General features: G+C 44.2%; 1 protein-coding gene across 4 annotated transcripts in view; it reads right to left on the bottom strand.

Annotated features, from left to right (window-relative positions):
* The window catches only part of apaf1 (apoptotic peptidase activating factor 1), a 32,971-nt gene that overhangs the window by 14,583 nt on the left and 2,635 nt on the right, over positions 1 to 15,753 (bottom strand). For 3 of the 4 annotated variants that reach the window (XM_062382950.1, XM_062382952.1, XM_062382951.1), the window contains 20 exons: positions 15,540 to 15,671; positions 15,028 to 15,266; positions 14,770 to 14,937; positions 14,472 to 14,603; positions 14,175 to 14,288; positions 13,141 to 13,325; positions 12,641 to 12,767; positions 12,124 to 12,249; positions 11,891 to 12,031; positions 11,449 to 11,574; positions 10,567 to 10,713; positions 9,839 to 9,967; positions 9,328 to 9,453; positions 8,706 to 8,825; positions 8,214 to 8,339; positions 5,359 to 5,484; positions 3,660 to 3,791; positions 3,429 to 3,554; positions 1,747 to 1,872; positions 312 to 458 (listed from right to left, as the gene is read on the bottom strand). In XM_062382950.1, the coding sequence (XP_062238934.1) occupies positions 312 to 458; positions 1,747 to 1,872; positions 3,429 to 3,554; positions 3,660 to 3,791; positions 5,359 to 5,484; positions 8,214 to 8,339; positions 8,706 to 8,825; positions 9,328 to 9,453; positions 9,839 to 9,967; positions 10,567 to 10,713; positions 11,449 to 11,574; positions 11,891 to 12,031; positions 12,124 to 12,249; positions 12,641 to 12,767; positions 13,141 to 13,325; positions 14,175 to 14,288; positions 14,472 to 14,603; positions 14,770 to 14,937; positions 15,028 to 15,266; positions 15,540 to 15,671 (2,795 nt within the window). Of the gene's footprint in view, positions 1 to 311; positions 459 to 1,746; positions 1,873 to 1,907; positions 2,261 to 3,428; positions 3,555 to 3,659; positions 3,792 to 5,358; positions 5,485 to 8,213; positions 8,340 to 8,705; positions 8,826 to 9,327; positions 9,454 to 9,838; positions 9,968 to 10,566; positions 10,714 to 11,448; positions 11,575 to 11,890; positions 12,032 to 12,123; positions 12,250 to 12,640; positions 12,768 to 13,140; positions 13,326 to 14,174; positions 14,289 to 14,471; positions 14,604 to 14,769; positions 14,938 to 15,027; positions 15,267 to 15,539; positions 15,672 to 15,753 lie in introns of those variants that run through there. The other variant, XM_062382953.1, reaches the window with a different exon arrangement.

The raw sequence follows: 15,753 nt of genomic DNA, 5'->3' as shown, positions 1-15,753 counted from the left end.
CTACTGCCTGAATTCAGATAGCTTCCCTGTATTCACATGTTGTTATGATGCAGCTTTATACGCAAATAAATTGACTTCCCCATCACTTAATACCCTGATCTTTGAATTTTTTATTTAATATTAAACATTTGACAGTTAATGCAGAATATTTTTATGATGTCTTAAGTATTCAGATCTTTTGCTATGACACTTAGCTCAGGTTCATCCCATTTCCCAAGATCATAATTGACCTGTTTCCCCATCGTGACTCTTCAACTCCACACAGTGAATACATCGTGGATCTTAACAATAGGATTGATGCGTTATCGTACCTTGATGTAGCCGCCAGTCGAGACCAGGAGAGAGTTGTCTGGGGAGAAGTGCAGGCAGGTCACCCAGCCGCCGTGGAGAGAGTCCATGCCATCTTTACCGTCCCGCGAACAGATCTTCAGCAAGGAGCCATCTTTGACGCTCCACAGCTGTGAAAATACAAACATTATAAAACCATCCATAGAGAAGATTACAAAGATGCCAGCTGTGATGGAATTTAAAGATTTGTCAGAAAAATAAAGGTTTTATAAAAATGTATTCCTTACTATGGACTAACACGATTTTCAGCCACATGTTTAGGCGGACGGATTTTGCTCAGTTGTTCAGTTGTTTTCATTTGACTCAACTGTTTTGCTCATGTGCTACAGGTGGTCATGATATGAGAGGACAGTGTAGGCACGTTCAGGGGCAGCATCCTTGAGAGGCTGCTTCTCACGCGTCCTTTCCACTCTGAGAAGCGAGGGCTCCAACTGGTGAATCCCTCCCGTCCCAACCTATCCCAGGATTCGCTGCGCTTTGGTGACCAACATTTTTTCAAAGAGGTACATGTAAAGGCGCTGGTAAGCATTCTCATCCATGAAAATGTCCTCCTTTCTGAGGCCACGGAGACCGCAACTGGATCAGATATGACCAACGTGTCATCCTAAGGTCAAGTGATGATTATCAAACCATCTACATGGCCACTGAGCATGTTCATGAACTTCACCCGATGTGGCTGAGAGCTCCGGAAAGACACCGCGTGAGTCGAGAGTGAACCGTGTGTTAACCCAAATGAGAAATTACCCATAAAGCACCACATGTATACATAATGAAAGGATGGTCGGTGATCCCTGGTGCAGAAAATCATTTATAATGCAGCTGTTATGCAAGTGTTCAGATGCCAGGCGCCTTTGACAATGACACATCACATGTACGGCTATATTTAACTCTTGGCTTTCTTTTAGTGCCGAATGACTCAGATTTGTTGCCATAGAAACAGGGGTGAGATTTCGGTGTGGTTCATGTAATTGGATCTGAGGGATTGGGCCATCTCTGGATAATGGTTCAGCCCGGAGGCCACTCAAGGGCATTAACCCCTCGTTGACTTACGCAGGCTATAAAGGCCGACTGGAGCTCGACGACTTCTCCTCGTCTTCATCTTAGAACACAGTTTAACTTTTCATTTATTTTCTGTTAGTAGACGGGCGGTGCCAATGTCAAAACCTTCGGGATCCAGTTTGGCAGCCTGAGTCCTTTCCCTCCCCTCTTGAGGTGGGAGGCCTGCACCCGCTATCATCTCTTTCATATCACCACCATCAGTCCCTCCACTTTTCTCTTTGCTCCCTCATTTTCCTCGTAAACATCACTCTTCCCTTCTTCTGCACGTCACTTTTTTTTTTGTTGCAATTAAGGGCTCAATAAGGTGAAGTGAATTGCGGGGTTGATTTGAACACACACCCGAATCTCTCCGTTGTCGTCCCCAGTCGCGAGGCATCGGCTGTCCCAGGAGAATCTGCAGCTTCGAACACAGTCCTGGTGACCGCTCAGCGTGTGGAGGCACTGCCAGGACTCACAGCGCCACAACTAAGAGCAACAAATAATGAAGAAAAAAACAGATTAACAGAAATATGGATTTACTTCATTTTTATACGACACTAGAACTTAAGGGAGCAACTGATCCTATCGTAACACATTTAGAATAAGCTGAATTTCTCTTGGAAAGAGTGCGATATTGCACTGTAGATGAAATATAATTAGAAAAAAACAACACAGAAGTTTTTACCGGGAAATAACAGGACATATTATTGTTCCAAATGCAGAGTTAATGTTGTTAGATCACTGCATAAGAGCGATGCAACCTTTAATGAGCACTCTCCCATTCCTTTTTGACTTTCTGTTTCTTCTACTCCTGCCTTCTTTTCTCTCTCCATCCTAGTCACCGTTTTTCATCCTGACCCGGTTGCATCCTGTTCTGCACAGAAAATAACACAGCTCATAATTAGACCCTTCATTTGGCAGCCGGCTAACTATGTCTGCACACAGAGTCCCATTCATCTGAAGGTCAGTAGAAAAAGAAAGACAGATAAAAGGAGGGACGGAGAGAAAGAGACGGAAGAAGAGGGATAATCGGAAGAGCATATTGTCTCTCTTTTTGTGGTGCTCAACAAAGACACTCAAGGCTAAGCGCTCTGGTTTGACCTCGAAAGAGACGGAGACCTGGGGCGTGTTTGTTTTGAGCTACCAAAGCCCCTCGGTCTGTAAAGCATGGACTATGTAGCTGGCTGCTAACCAGCCACACACACACACTCACAAAAACACACACAATGCTCAATTATCATCTTTGCCAAATCCATAAAACACACATTCTTTCTCACTACCATTGAGCAACAGAAGCCAGGTTGGCCGGCAACCTAGTGGCTGCAGTCTACAGGAAGACCGAACCCAAATTCCCGTGTGAAACTTGGTGGCGATGGCTCGAGATGAACTGCTTGCAGCTTTTTTATTGTTTATTTTATGCTGGCCACTCAGACACACAAGTTGTCAGAGTCGCAAATCTAACACGGAACCTGCAACACTGAGAAGAAGCCATTACAGTAGCAGTGCAGTTCAGCGTTGAGTAGGTAAGGCCATGATTTAAGAGCAGTTTCGGGGAAGAAGGCAACATCCAGCCTACAGAGTTGGTCAAAGTCAGGCCAAAGTCGAGCACAGCAGTGTTAGTGAACAGAATCCTGGCAATAACTCCATCCAGACAGCGAAGTGGGTCAGTTTGCACGTCAGCCCATCTGCCAGGCTGGTGGTTCAGCAGGTCCAAGGGCTCTGCCATTTACACGGACTAAATAATCACAGAACGTGGGCGTTGAATGACCGTCTGACCAGCAGCTAACTCACCAGACCTGGCGCTCTCGCCGCTGCGCGCTCTAAAGTAGTAGTCTCTAAGGTCCCTCGCCTCCCTGCTGGTGAAGCCTTTAGCCTCAGACATCACCCGCAGCTACGCGTCTATGTGCAATGTGCTGTAAGTAACGAGTTTGGAAGAAGGCTAGAGGGAAGATGTTGATGTGTAATAGGTTGTCTTGTTAGTGGCAGAATAAACAGATATGGCTCATCCTATAAAAATGAGTGTGTGTGAGAGTGTGTTGAACCTTTGCCGTCTTGTCAGCAGAGGTGGTGGCGAACAAGCAACCGTCTGGTGAGACATGGCAGGACAGAATGGCTCCCTGTTGAGTGTCGATGTCCTGCAGCTTCTCTCCACTCTCTATGTCCCACACCTCGAGGAAGACAGAGATGATTCAATATTTGAACTTGCTGTTTGTTTTGAGTGTGACTGGTTGAGTGTGTGTGTGTGTGTGTGTGTGTGTGTGTGTGAGCGTCACCTTGACAGTGCCGTCGTAGGACCAGGATAGGAGCCTTGTGTCGGCCGCTGAGCTGCTGAGCCGAGAGAAGCACCTGACCTGCTCTTTGTGACCCTGGAGTACTCTGCCCTCGCCAGACTGCCACCTCCACACCTACAGGGGGCAGCAGAGACATTTTAGCCACTTCACTTCAGCACATAGACAGCTCCCGAAAAAAGTGAAAGCATCTCGATCATTGCCTGGTGGCAGGCCGCAGTATAAGTCGTAAACACTGCTTCCTCCGTGTTAGTGGATGGGTCATGGGCTAACCTAAAAAAGTCAAAGTATAGATCCGGTGTTTTTCACCATTTTCAAAGGGAATAATTCAATGATCAGCCACATTTAGGGAGCTGATCTTTGAGTGTGTGTTATTTGGTGCAACTTGGTTGCATTTAAAAAGACTACTGAGCCTTGGCAGACGAAAGGACAGAATAACGACGTGGATAGAAAAGGACATAAAAGTAGTGGCAAAGAAAGAAGCAGAGACAAAGAGGGTCGTAGCCATGTAGCATCCACCAATCACACAACAGGGAGGGAGCTATAGATGCTGCAGTGCGGCCTCACATACACAGGGAGGTAATATATCAGTGTGCTTCGAGTGCAGGAGAAACTGTACAATCCTGCTAGTGGTACAGCAGATCACAGTATTTCACTTTGTCCTATAAAAGTTTAGCTCTTTGTGTCTCAGGTGCAGAAGTGATGCCATCGCAACCTCACACTGGTCTAGATGGTGCTGGTTTTATGCCAGCGTGCAGGCAGGTGAATGACTCGAGATCAGAGTTCAGCTGAGCTCAATGAGGCCAGGGCAAACAGCATCATCCAGATCATTTTGTCATGCCCGTATGCTATGTCGCCCCTTTTCTTCCTCTGAATAGTTTCTGTCATGTGTCGTAAGGTTATAATCCATCACCGGCTAACATCAGTGTCATTAGATCGCTCTACATTCACTCTGCGTCCACATTAACATCTAAATACACACCTCCGTTTCCGAGGGCACGTCAAACAGCATAAATTTGAGAAGCTTATGAATGAGCAGCGGACGGCCCGAGAAAAAGAATGTTGCAGGAAGCTGCTGCATGAATACGGGACGAGGCCCTGCGCTGTCAGAGAGGGAGAGAGGAGGAAGTGCTGCAGTGGACAGGTCTGTCGGCAGAAAAGAAAAGATGAAGAGGAGGAGATGAGAGGGGGGGAAGAGGAAAGGGGAAACGAGCAACAGAGCATGAAGGTAGGGGGTTGAGAGAGGGTAATGGGCCGAAATACACACATATACCCACGCACACAAACATGGACAGTTCCGGTCAAAACGAGAGCGGGAGGAAGATAAAGAGTTATCGAGAGCGACGCAGCCGAAGGCAAAGGAGATGAAAGAGGGGGATGAGGAAGGGAGAGGTGAAGAGGCCGGCAGAGGATAACAGGTAGGGGAAGGCGAGAAAACCCGAGAGAAGTGAAGCACTGTGAGGATTTGCGAGTCAGCAGAGCAGACGGTTTTACTCAAGGTGAGGAATGGGGATGAGAGAGAAGAATCATCAATAGCAGGGAGAAGAACTGGGAGGCAGGTTGGGGGAGGGAGAGAAAAGGACAGTGGGGTGAGAGAGAGAGTGACGAATGGAAGAATCATAAAAGAGACGAAGACAGAGAGAAACAAAAACAGCATGAACGGAGGAAAGGAAGAGCCGCACACCCTGATGGTGGTGTCCTCGGAGGATGTGATCAGGGTTCGGCCGTTCTGGGTGAACTGGCAGTGCAGCACCGTCTTCGTATGTCCCAGCAGAGTGGCCAGAAGCTTCCCTGAGGGCACCGCCAACACCTGCAAGAAAGAACCACAATATGAGTTAACAGCAAAACTGTGTGTCAGCTGCTCCACTCTTAGGTAACGCAAGGTTTTGGACCCCGGTGTCCAGAACTTCTGCACAAGCCTTGAGTGATGGCTGATTTATACTCGGGGAGGAAAACTGTCCCGGACGTTCCTTTTAAAAACTCCTTGTAGTTTGAGGGGAGGGCTGGAGGTGGTGAGGGGTGAGGTGCGGCTGCTGGCTTGATGGTGATAAGCACATCAAAAAACGAAAGTGGAGAAGGGGGGGGGGGGGGGGGGGCTTCAAGTGTGTTCAGTCCAGTCGGGACAGCAGGGAGCAGCTGCTGAGGGTCTGATAGCCCTGCAGACATTAGAGAGCAAAACTTCTGCAAAAAACCCTCTTATGATAATAAGTCCTCGAGATTCTGTCCCAGGCTATATGATGCTGGATTGGAGATAGAAGAAAGATTTTGCGACTTCCTCAGAAAGATGGGGATGCAAACACTATGACCCAGAGAAGGTCCAGGAAGACTGCTACCCAAAGGTGAAGCCAAAGAGTTGTAATCACCACTTAGTGGCTGGCTGCGGTATAGGTCATAAACCCTGCCTTCTCCATGTTAGCAGATGGGACTTTGGCCACACTAAAAAGTCATTAGTAAATGTTAATTAAATATTTTTCATTTTTTTCTCAGTTCAGAAACACACCCACACACACATACACACACTAGCAACATGGGAGCAGAGAAAAACATCCTCTAGAGCCTCTTTGTAGTTTTTATCCATTCTCATAGTTTCATAGAAATAGAAAATGACCAGAGGAGTCGCCTGCAAATGGAATTAAACTTATTAAGTACAGCACATCATTTTCTTCACTGCAGCAGAGCAACTGTATTTCTGACAGTATAAAGTACAGACCTGTGATGTTTGAAATATTGACATCTCAGTGGACAAGGTTAAACTGTCTGAGCAGAACAACCGTGTTTCCTAAAGCTCTCAGCACTGAGACGTGAGCTTCAAAGACCCGAGAGGAAACGCTTGGGCAGGTTTCACACATGCAGCTCAAAGATTTTCTGGGATGGTGAGGTGAGCAAATATTCCAAGGGTGTTTGGCAAAAAATATGAAAATATATATTTGAATAAAACCTTTTAGTACCACTGCCAAGGGAGTAAGCACGTCTGGTGGTCAGTGTTGAGGTTCCGCTGATTGATGACACATACAATAACAACAACATCAACAATCTGCCTATTCTGCTGTTACCCTTTGAAAAAGTTATTTAAGAGATTAACAAACACACAAACGAGACTTAGTGATATTTGAACACATAACCGCCGACCGTCCACAGTACCTGACTAGCTGTCAGCCCAGCTGCCTGGTACAGAACACACACAGACACACACAGACACACAATCACAAATGAAGAAACAAACAGTGACTTTCTGTCTCCTCCTGTGTGTCATGAAGACTTTAAAAAATAACGTTTATATTAAGAGAACAAAGCTGGTATGTCAGACACCAGCAGCTGGGAATAGAGTTCATGAATTATTATCAAGTCTTCAAGTTTCCAGTAAACTGATGATGAATAATACCAGAAGAAGGAAGAGGAACTGGAAACCTCCCACTGCACCACTTCCATGTAGCACCACAGCTCCCTCTGGTGTTGGCTCAGGGAACTACAACTGCAAACGCAGTACAGACTCCCTCAGGGTTTAGAACACTAAGAATTAATCTATAACTGTTGTTGGAGGCATGTTATTAAGTATATATTATTAATGTTATATCAAATTTGTAATTTGACATATAGGATTTCTTAAGTAATCAAGATATACAACAAGGCTGCAGCATGTCGGTGCAGCTGCTTTCTTTTGTAAGACAGATACATTTAATAAAAGCGCTGTGTCATCTTCTCTTACTCTTTAAAACCACTAGTGCAACAGTGAGAGAAAAACAAACTGATACACTCAAAGGAAAAGAAAAGGAGGAACTTTACTTCACAGGAAAATGGATTTCTAACCAACGAAATAAAGGTTTTGTTGCGTATTTTGTGAGCATCACTTGATTGCACAAAAACTATATCTTCTCTTTTTTCTTCTAGTTTTAGGAACTCAAATCCCAAATCACCTGTGCTTCTATGAGCTGTTGCCTGCAATAAACCTTTACCACCAAGCAGACTAGGACTCCGCCTGCAAACAACAATTTACCACAAAGACAAGGAGCGGAGGAGCACGGAGAGCAGGGGGCAGGAAAGATAAAGGAAACAAAAGAAGGGGATGAAAAGAAAGAGCAGCGTGTGACAGAGACTTGAGAGCAGGTGAAAGGATTAGTGGGAGAACACAGATCACAGGTAAAAAGGAGGAGTGTAGAGAAAGAGAGGTGAAAGAAAGAGGCTGACCTGGTGAGCAGCTGACAGGACAGATAAAAAAAAAGATCTCATGACTCAATGTGCCCTGAGAAAAAAAAAGGAACATGTCCAAAAGCAAAATGGACACGAACTTTACTCAGCTATTCAAACAAACTGTAAACTGTAAACTGTAACACACATATACAAACAGACACGCCTGGTCATGAACAATGCTCCCACTTGTTCAACAATGACAGGATAATTGACAGTGAAATCAAAAGAGCAAATGCTTGGCAATGTCTTTTCTATTGGATTAAGTCTAATGGATTACTTGTACCATCCTTTTAGCACTGATCTGAATAACGTTGGCAGTAAATAAGGTTAGGCAGAAGACTTGTTTTCTACCTGTACGGTTCCATCCTCTTGTCCCAGAGCCACAGCAGAGGGCTGCTTGCACATACAGGTGCACCTGATCCTGGACGACTGCTCCTCGGACTGGAAAAGCACTGATCCCGTCTTGCCGTCACGAACCTGTGACACACATTCATTTTATGATGATGTTTTCAGACATGACATTGGGTCCGGACAACGCAGAATGAGGTTCTATTCTCAAACACGTTCACAACAACACAAGCGTTCAGGTGAGGGGATGGTGCTGCAGGCATAGGCGGGACCTGACGTATCCATTCTGCTTCAGAGGTCATGAGCTTGTTTCAGATCTGCACTGAACTCCAGAGAATGTCTGCAGATTCTCAGCTCAAGACAACCCAATATTTTTGATTTTAGCACCAATCATACATGTCTGCACTTGATCGCATGCTCAGAGAAACCTTCCTGCTTCAACACGTAAACGGCTCTATTTAGAAATGATTCAAACCCTCTCCTTTGTTTTCTCACCTGCAGCCTGTTGCAGTTGTCGGCAGCCGATACGGTGATTTCCTCATCACAGAAGAGAACGTCGGAGTCTCTCTTCAGGCAGACGGCGGAGGTGGTGTGCACCTTCTTCGTCTCCCATAGCTTCAACACAAGAAACACACATGGAGCTTGAGTAGCAGTTGTTTGTGGATGTGCCGAAAAAAAAAGCTAAATTTCTGTTATTCTTAAAATTTCTAACAGCTGCAAAACAAATTCTGTTTCCGCTCTTCTTTTGCATTATTCAGGTCAGTGTTGTTACCTTCCAACTAAACAACAGGCTCAGATCTACCGACTCATGTCCTTGCTATTGTGAATTAAACTGTATTCAGGTGGTTTATTTTATGACTTAGGACAAATCAGTTAACTCCTTATTTATAGCATATTCAGGCCTAATGGAGCAAAACCTTTATATTTACACTACTCATATGGTATCAGACTCTGTAGAGGCACCTGAGTGCAAGAACAATATCATAAAGCTAACTTTATTATGTTTTTATTCCTGAGAATTTCCTCCTTAGGGATTGAAAACACAAGAGGTGGTTATAACATGAGTGACAGTATCGGGGGACGTTCACACACGAATGGAGCTGTGTCTCAGTCTCACCCGGACAGTCTGGTCATCGGAGCACGAGAGCAACTGGGATCCGTCGTGAGAGAACTGGACACGCTGGACCCAACTCAGGTGCCCACTGCAGTCAGCCATCTTTTTATTGGACTCCAGGTCCCACAGCTGAGAGAAACACACACACACACACACACACACACACACACACACACACAAAAACACATACACAAACATATGCATTTACACAAACAATTGGAGGATTAAGAAAAATCACAGATGGGTCCGTGGCATTTTAGTTTTTTTTAAACCATATTTTCACAAATGTTGTCTTGAGGATTTATATCAGATCATTTGCAGAAACATCGAGTTTACCACATTAGAAAAAAACTGCATGTATTTCTTAAAATAATAGAATATGATAAAGTTCGAAAATCTGCAATCAATTATGACCTAGTGTGTAATGTTCCAAGTTTTGAACATATAAAAAACAAAAAACAGACACTAAATGTAAATGTGTAATTGTGTATATGAGAGAGTTGGCGTGTTTTACCTCCACAGCGTAGTTTGAGAACGCAATGGCGAGCAGGCTGCTGGTCGGACAGGCGTGACAGTACTGCACGGTGCTCATACGATTCGTTTTGATCTCCAACAACATGCCTGACGTCTCCACATCGAACACCTGACAAACAGACGCACACAAACACAGATCAGTTTCTTGCACTTGGTGAATCCATTTTTTAACAGCTGCCCTGATTTAAATTCTAAATCAACGTTGTTTGCAATAAGAAAACTCACTGCAAAAACTACAGATTTGATTATAAAAAGCAGAAGTATCATCTTGTGCCTGAACATTTAAACCTGAGGCAAACTTCATCACGAGTCTCCTCTTCCTCAGAGGCACAGGCACTGCAGTGTTTGCGTCGTTTCCCAGAATACGAATGAATGAAGACATGGGGGGTGCAGACAGACCGATGACAGGACAAGACTGACTGATTTCGGAGAGAGCGCTGGAGAGGAGGGGCCGCTTGCATACACAACCAGTACACACGCGCTCTTCAGACTCTCTAAAAGACAACCTGACAAACAGCCTCTCATTCCTGTCTCTTCACCTGATTGACACAACCACGAACCTAAACCTCGAGGTGATGGATATTTATCTGTACGGCTGAGACAAGCACGACGCCCACAACACAACACAGCAAACAATGTCATGCATCTCCGCACTGAGAAAGCTAAAATTCACTTTTCGGAATAATACTCCCGTTCCAAAGCGCTCACCAAAACGCCGTTCCTGGCAGCACATATGATACGCTTGCCGTCCGCAGTCCAGGTGCTGCACTTCACCAGGACGGCTTCGTCGCTCTCTGTGAACATGCTGCTCACGTCGATCGTCTTCCACTCGTTGGCGGACGACATCTGAAACAGCTGCATTCACACACAGAACACACAGGCATTAGCACCGAATAAGACCTGCACATGCATTATACACTTCAAAATGATGCATCATACAGTACGTGTATATTTTCCAACTGCGTTTAGAGAAAGCTAAGGTTTGGAAGTGATCCCTAACTATAAAAATAGATGCTTTTACAATGTCGTGCAAGTCAAACAAGGTATAAGCTCTTATTTCATTGGTCAGATGTAGGATAAAGATAATGACCATGCATCTTTTATTTCCTCCATTTGTTTGTTTATCTGTCAGAAGGATTATGCAAAAATTCGGCAGACCGACCGAACCCGGGCGAAGAAAGACCCCACAAGATATTGGCCAAGATCCGGGCAAAGGCGCAGATCCAGTAACCGTCTTTCTCTTTCTTTAAAATTTTTTTGGACAAATTGTGATTTGTGAATATGGACTACACAAATCACGATTTGATGGATTGACAGATTTCTTCAAGGGACTCTTGGGCCTTGACAGATTGAGCTCTACAAAGTGTCAGTCGAACATAACTTATATACTTATGACATAGGAACATATGCTCTCTGTTTTCAGTATCTGATACATATCCCACCAGGAGTCAAATCAATGAATTAACTGAAGATTGTTTTGCGCCAATGTTATAAATAATACGGCATACAAGTCAACTTAGAAAACCTTCAGTTTAGAAAAGTACAGTTTTGCCTGAGAGCTTTGCATGGATCCAGTTTCACAGCACTCACCTTCACTGTGCCGTCGTTAGAAGACGTGGACAGATAGGTGTCATTAGGAGAGAAGCAACAGTGGTTGACGGAGTCCAAGTGACCAAACATGGTGTTCTGAGAGGACGGTCTGTTGAGGTTCCACACCTACAGAAACACGGACAACACAGGAAAAAGGGGAGAAATATGAATAAAGAACAAAAAGAGATAAGAGCAGAGATGGAATATACACCTTTTATTCACAAAGTAAAACAGTCTCGTAGTTATCAGAGTCCATGATCAGCCGCCTCCACCATCACGATCCACAATAACAAGTTATAACAATAACTTATTTTCGCATATATATTGACATTTTATGATTTTAGTGCAATTTATACCAAAACCAATAATTGAAAGAAGGGGACGGCCAACACAAGGGGGGAAAGGTCACGTGTGTCTATAAAGAACTCACACACTCACTCACCTTGACATTCAAGAACTTGTCGTCGGAGCAGGTGGCCAGTAGGACCTGTCGCTTGGTGTTAGTGAACTGACAGTGGTTGACCTGCTCCTGGTGCTCCTCCTCAAAGACCCGCAGCAGCATGGCTCGCTCCACATTCCAAACCTTGTTTCAAAGGATAAACAGATTTTTCTTTCACATTGGTTTTTATTTTATTCGGCTGATTGCTGCTGGTTATGATGGACAATCCTCCTCACCTTAACCTTCCTGTCACTAGAGCAGGTTGCTAGAAGACGGTCGTCCGGGGAGAAGGCGCAGCAGAGCACCTCATCATCGTGGGCCAGGATCTCTGTGAGCTTCTCGCCTGTGGTGCTTTTAAACACCTGGGCGGGCAGGTAAGATCACAGCAGTTCAATTACAACACATACATTCGCAGTAAAAGTACTGACTGAACTCATTAACTTTCAAAGATAGAGGTGAATACCATGTTGGGATTTAACAATCAGACCCTTATCTTATTTGAGATCAACACTTCAAATCCCTGTATCTTTACAAATCCCATTCTGCTAAAAAAAAGTATTAATTATTATTAAACTTCTGCCCTTAAGAGTGGATCACTCTTCATATTTCATCTCCATGGAAACTATTTGCCCTTCACAATTTCTTTCTCTATATCGCTCTCCTGCAATCTCACTCACTCACTCAAACACACACAATTATATATAATTATATATATGTTTATATAATCGTAAAGAAACAAGTCTGCTTTGATACCTTCAGTGTCTTGCTGGCTCCACAGGTGGCGATCTTGGCTCCATCATGGGAGAAGCAGGCAGAGTAGATGGAGCCCTGGTGGGGGTGGATCACCAGACGGGAGAGACTCTCCACACTGCTCTTATTCCTGGACGAACACACACACACACACAAAAACACAAACATAAATACACAAAGAATGGTCAAAACAAGGATACACAACTGAAAGTAGACAGAGATGCGAGTTAGAATAAAATGTTCTGCATGATCAGGTTACAAAATTTTAATTGCAATAAAGTTATTAAATACATTTTATTGACGTATAAGACTGACTGATTACATTTATCTCACCATGTCACTTTAAATGAGTGATGTGACAATTAGCGTTTTTTTTTTTTACTATGTACATCTGCAGAACTTTTCTGTGTAACCGGTATCACCTAAGAAGGAAATTATAATACACCTGATCTGCACGTATAACTTGAGCACACATCAAACAACGTGATAAACTGTTTGCATACAGCCAGTCGAAGTAGAGTTTCCCCGTGCTGGTCCGCTCCTGCGCCTGCAGCAGAGCCTGTTTGTAGACCTCGGTGTCGTGAGGCTGGGACAGAGCGAGCTGCACCACGTCGGGGAAAGGACGCTGCTCCAGGTGGTGGCCGTTCAGAGACAGGAACTCCTGGAACTGACTGCGCACCTCGCTGTTCTGGGAGGACAGAAAAAGAAAAGGTCCACTGGCGTCCAATAAATGGAAATTGGTTGAACATGATATAAATTCAAATTCTGAATGTAAGTTATTGGTGTTCTGATGCTGTTTCAGGACTGCTTCTATATTAACAAGAAAATTTTCTGTTTCTAATTTGTTTGTTGTCTTTAAATAATGTTTATCACCTCAAGAGAAACCAAATATAGCACTTTGTAGTTCGTAATGAAGCACTTTGTTCATCTTTAATGTGCTTTTATGAAAAACCATAAACTCACTTATCTCTAGAGGTGTGGAGGAGGTTGAAAATGACTCATGAAAACATTATGCACTCACAGTGAGATTAAATGACTTGTCTCAAAGAAGAACAACCTCCTTTTACGATTCATGTCCTGGTAAATCAGTTGCGTAGCCCCACACGTCCTCACTTGTGTCAAATAAACCTTTATCAAATAGGCCCTCTCTCTTGTAGTGATGGAAATTGGAAAGGGACCAGGGGACAGCCAAAATGAAGAAGGGAAAAAACACTTATCTTTGGGGGGGAAATAACAGATGGTCACACTTTTTATTTAATTCACAAAGTTTCATGGAGAGGGCAAGAGGGACAGATGGACTTCTAAACTTGTGTTTTCCCTGAGGGGAGGGACTTGTGTGCATTTATTTATATATTATACAGCTCACATTTTAATGAAGGGCTGTGAGCAACACCATTACCTTCTGACCCTTCTGAAATCTTGTCTTGTGACAGTAAAAACCTCTCACACACACACACACACACACACACACACACTCAGTCACAAACACACACAAACACGTTGTTTCACGCAAAGTAAAGTTGGATAATCTGCTGACCTCTTTGTCCAGAATTGGTCCGTACTCCACGTAGTCATTGATGAGGTGAGCTGGACCCAATATCTGGGCCTTAATGCTGACCCAGTCCAGAGAAAACATGAGGGAGTAGAGCTCCTGGACAGAAAGACACCATGAAAAAAGACACGGGGACAGTCATGGTGAGACAAAGAGAAAAACTGTTTTAGTTTACGAGAAACATGTATGTTCCTTTGTTTTGTATACAACTGTGTGTGTGTTTGTGTGTGTGTCTGTGTGTGTGTGTGTGTGTGTGTGTGTGTGTGTGTGTGTGTGTGTTACCTGGATAAGGTTGGCTTTAGCCATGTGGTAGGTCAGAAATCTGATCCAATAGAGACACTCCTCGTCTCTGAAGATGGGAGGACCGTCTCTGTAGTGCTCCTGATACTGACGCACCACTTTAGCGTGAAGACTCTGAAATCAAATGTCACAAATATGACTTGTTGACTGTTTAATGGCATTATGCTTACCGGCACCTCTACAGTAAAAAACACGTCTGTAAATCAGCTCTTAAGTTTAAGATGTTGAATTGACACCACTTGACACTTAACAGAAAGAATCAAAGAGTTTGAGATGTCACCTCCAGCTGGGTACGGTTCTGCTCCACCAGGAAGTCCAGCTGAAGATCGTGGAGGTAATACAGGCAGGGTTTATTGTTAGCGTCCACAAAAAGCAGGGACTTGTTGACAAACTCCTCGAGAATGTCCTCCACCTCCTCGGGCTCCAGGTTCCACAGAACAGACAACACCTTGGAGAAGGAACAACAAGTAGCAGAATGAACCAAGTTTCATTTTTTTTATGCTAAAACCATAGAAGACCTCTTAAGTTTAAACCACACCTTCGCTGGGATTTTCACGTCCTTCTCAATCACAGCGAGGTCCTTGTAGAGCTCTCGATGTTCGTCAGGCAGGACCTCGATGCTCGCAGCCATGGCCTGGTCCAGGGCATCGTAGTCATAAGATGAGGACTTCCGTATACGCTTGAACTGCTTCTGCTGCAGCTGGCAGAGGTAGTAACGCCAGCGGTCGGGTTTCTCCTTGAGCAGGGCCCCGATCAAGGACACCACCAGTGGGGAGCCTATGGCGGTGGAACAGAGGACAACCACTGGGTGTTATGGCAAAATCTGTCAGCAGAAGCTGAGGAGGACTTCGTTTGAACTGCTTTAATTTTTTTGGTGTTGTTAGAGGATAATTTACATCCGATTTCTGTAGCTGCATAATTAAGAGGATTTTGTTTCCTTCTATAACCGCATGAGAAATGTGTTTATTTGATCTGCAAGCTAAAATTAGATACGTAACAATGTCTGAAATTTTCACAGATTGCATGTTCAGTGTGTTTCAGTTCACAGACCTTTACATTCTCGGACGATGCTGCGAGCCTCCTCGGGCAGTCGTAGGGCGTTGGTTTGAGTGTAGAGCGCGAGTATCTCCAATCCTTTGTTTTCATCCAGTCCGCTCTCCACTTCCACCTCATATTTAGCACCTATGAAATAAAAGCACAATTACGTTGTACACAATTTCTACAGTTTCATTGATTAGAGTTTGTAAATGTATAGTGACCAGAG

The sequence above is a fragment of the Platichthys flesus genome, chromosome 23 (assembly GCF_949316205.1).
Source record: "Platichthys flesus chromosome 23, fPlaFle2.1, whole genome shotgun sequence".
NCBI classification, from domain to species: Eukaryota; Metazoa; Chordata; class Actinopteri; order Pleuronectiformes; family Pleuronectidae; genus Platichthys; species Platichthys flesus.
The sequence above is the reverse complement of the archived record's forward strand: the minus strand, read 5'-3'. Positions and strand labels throughout refer to the sequence as shown.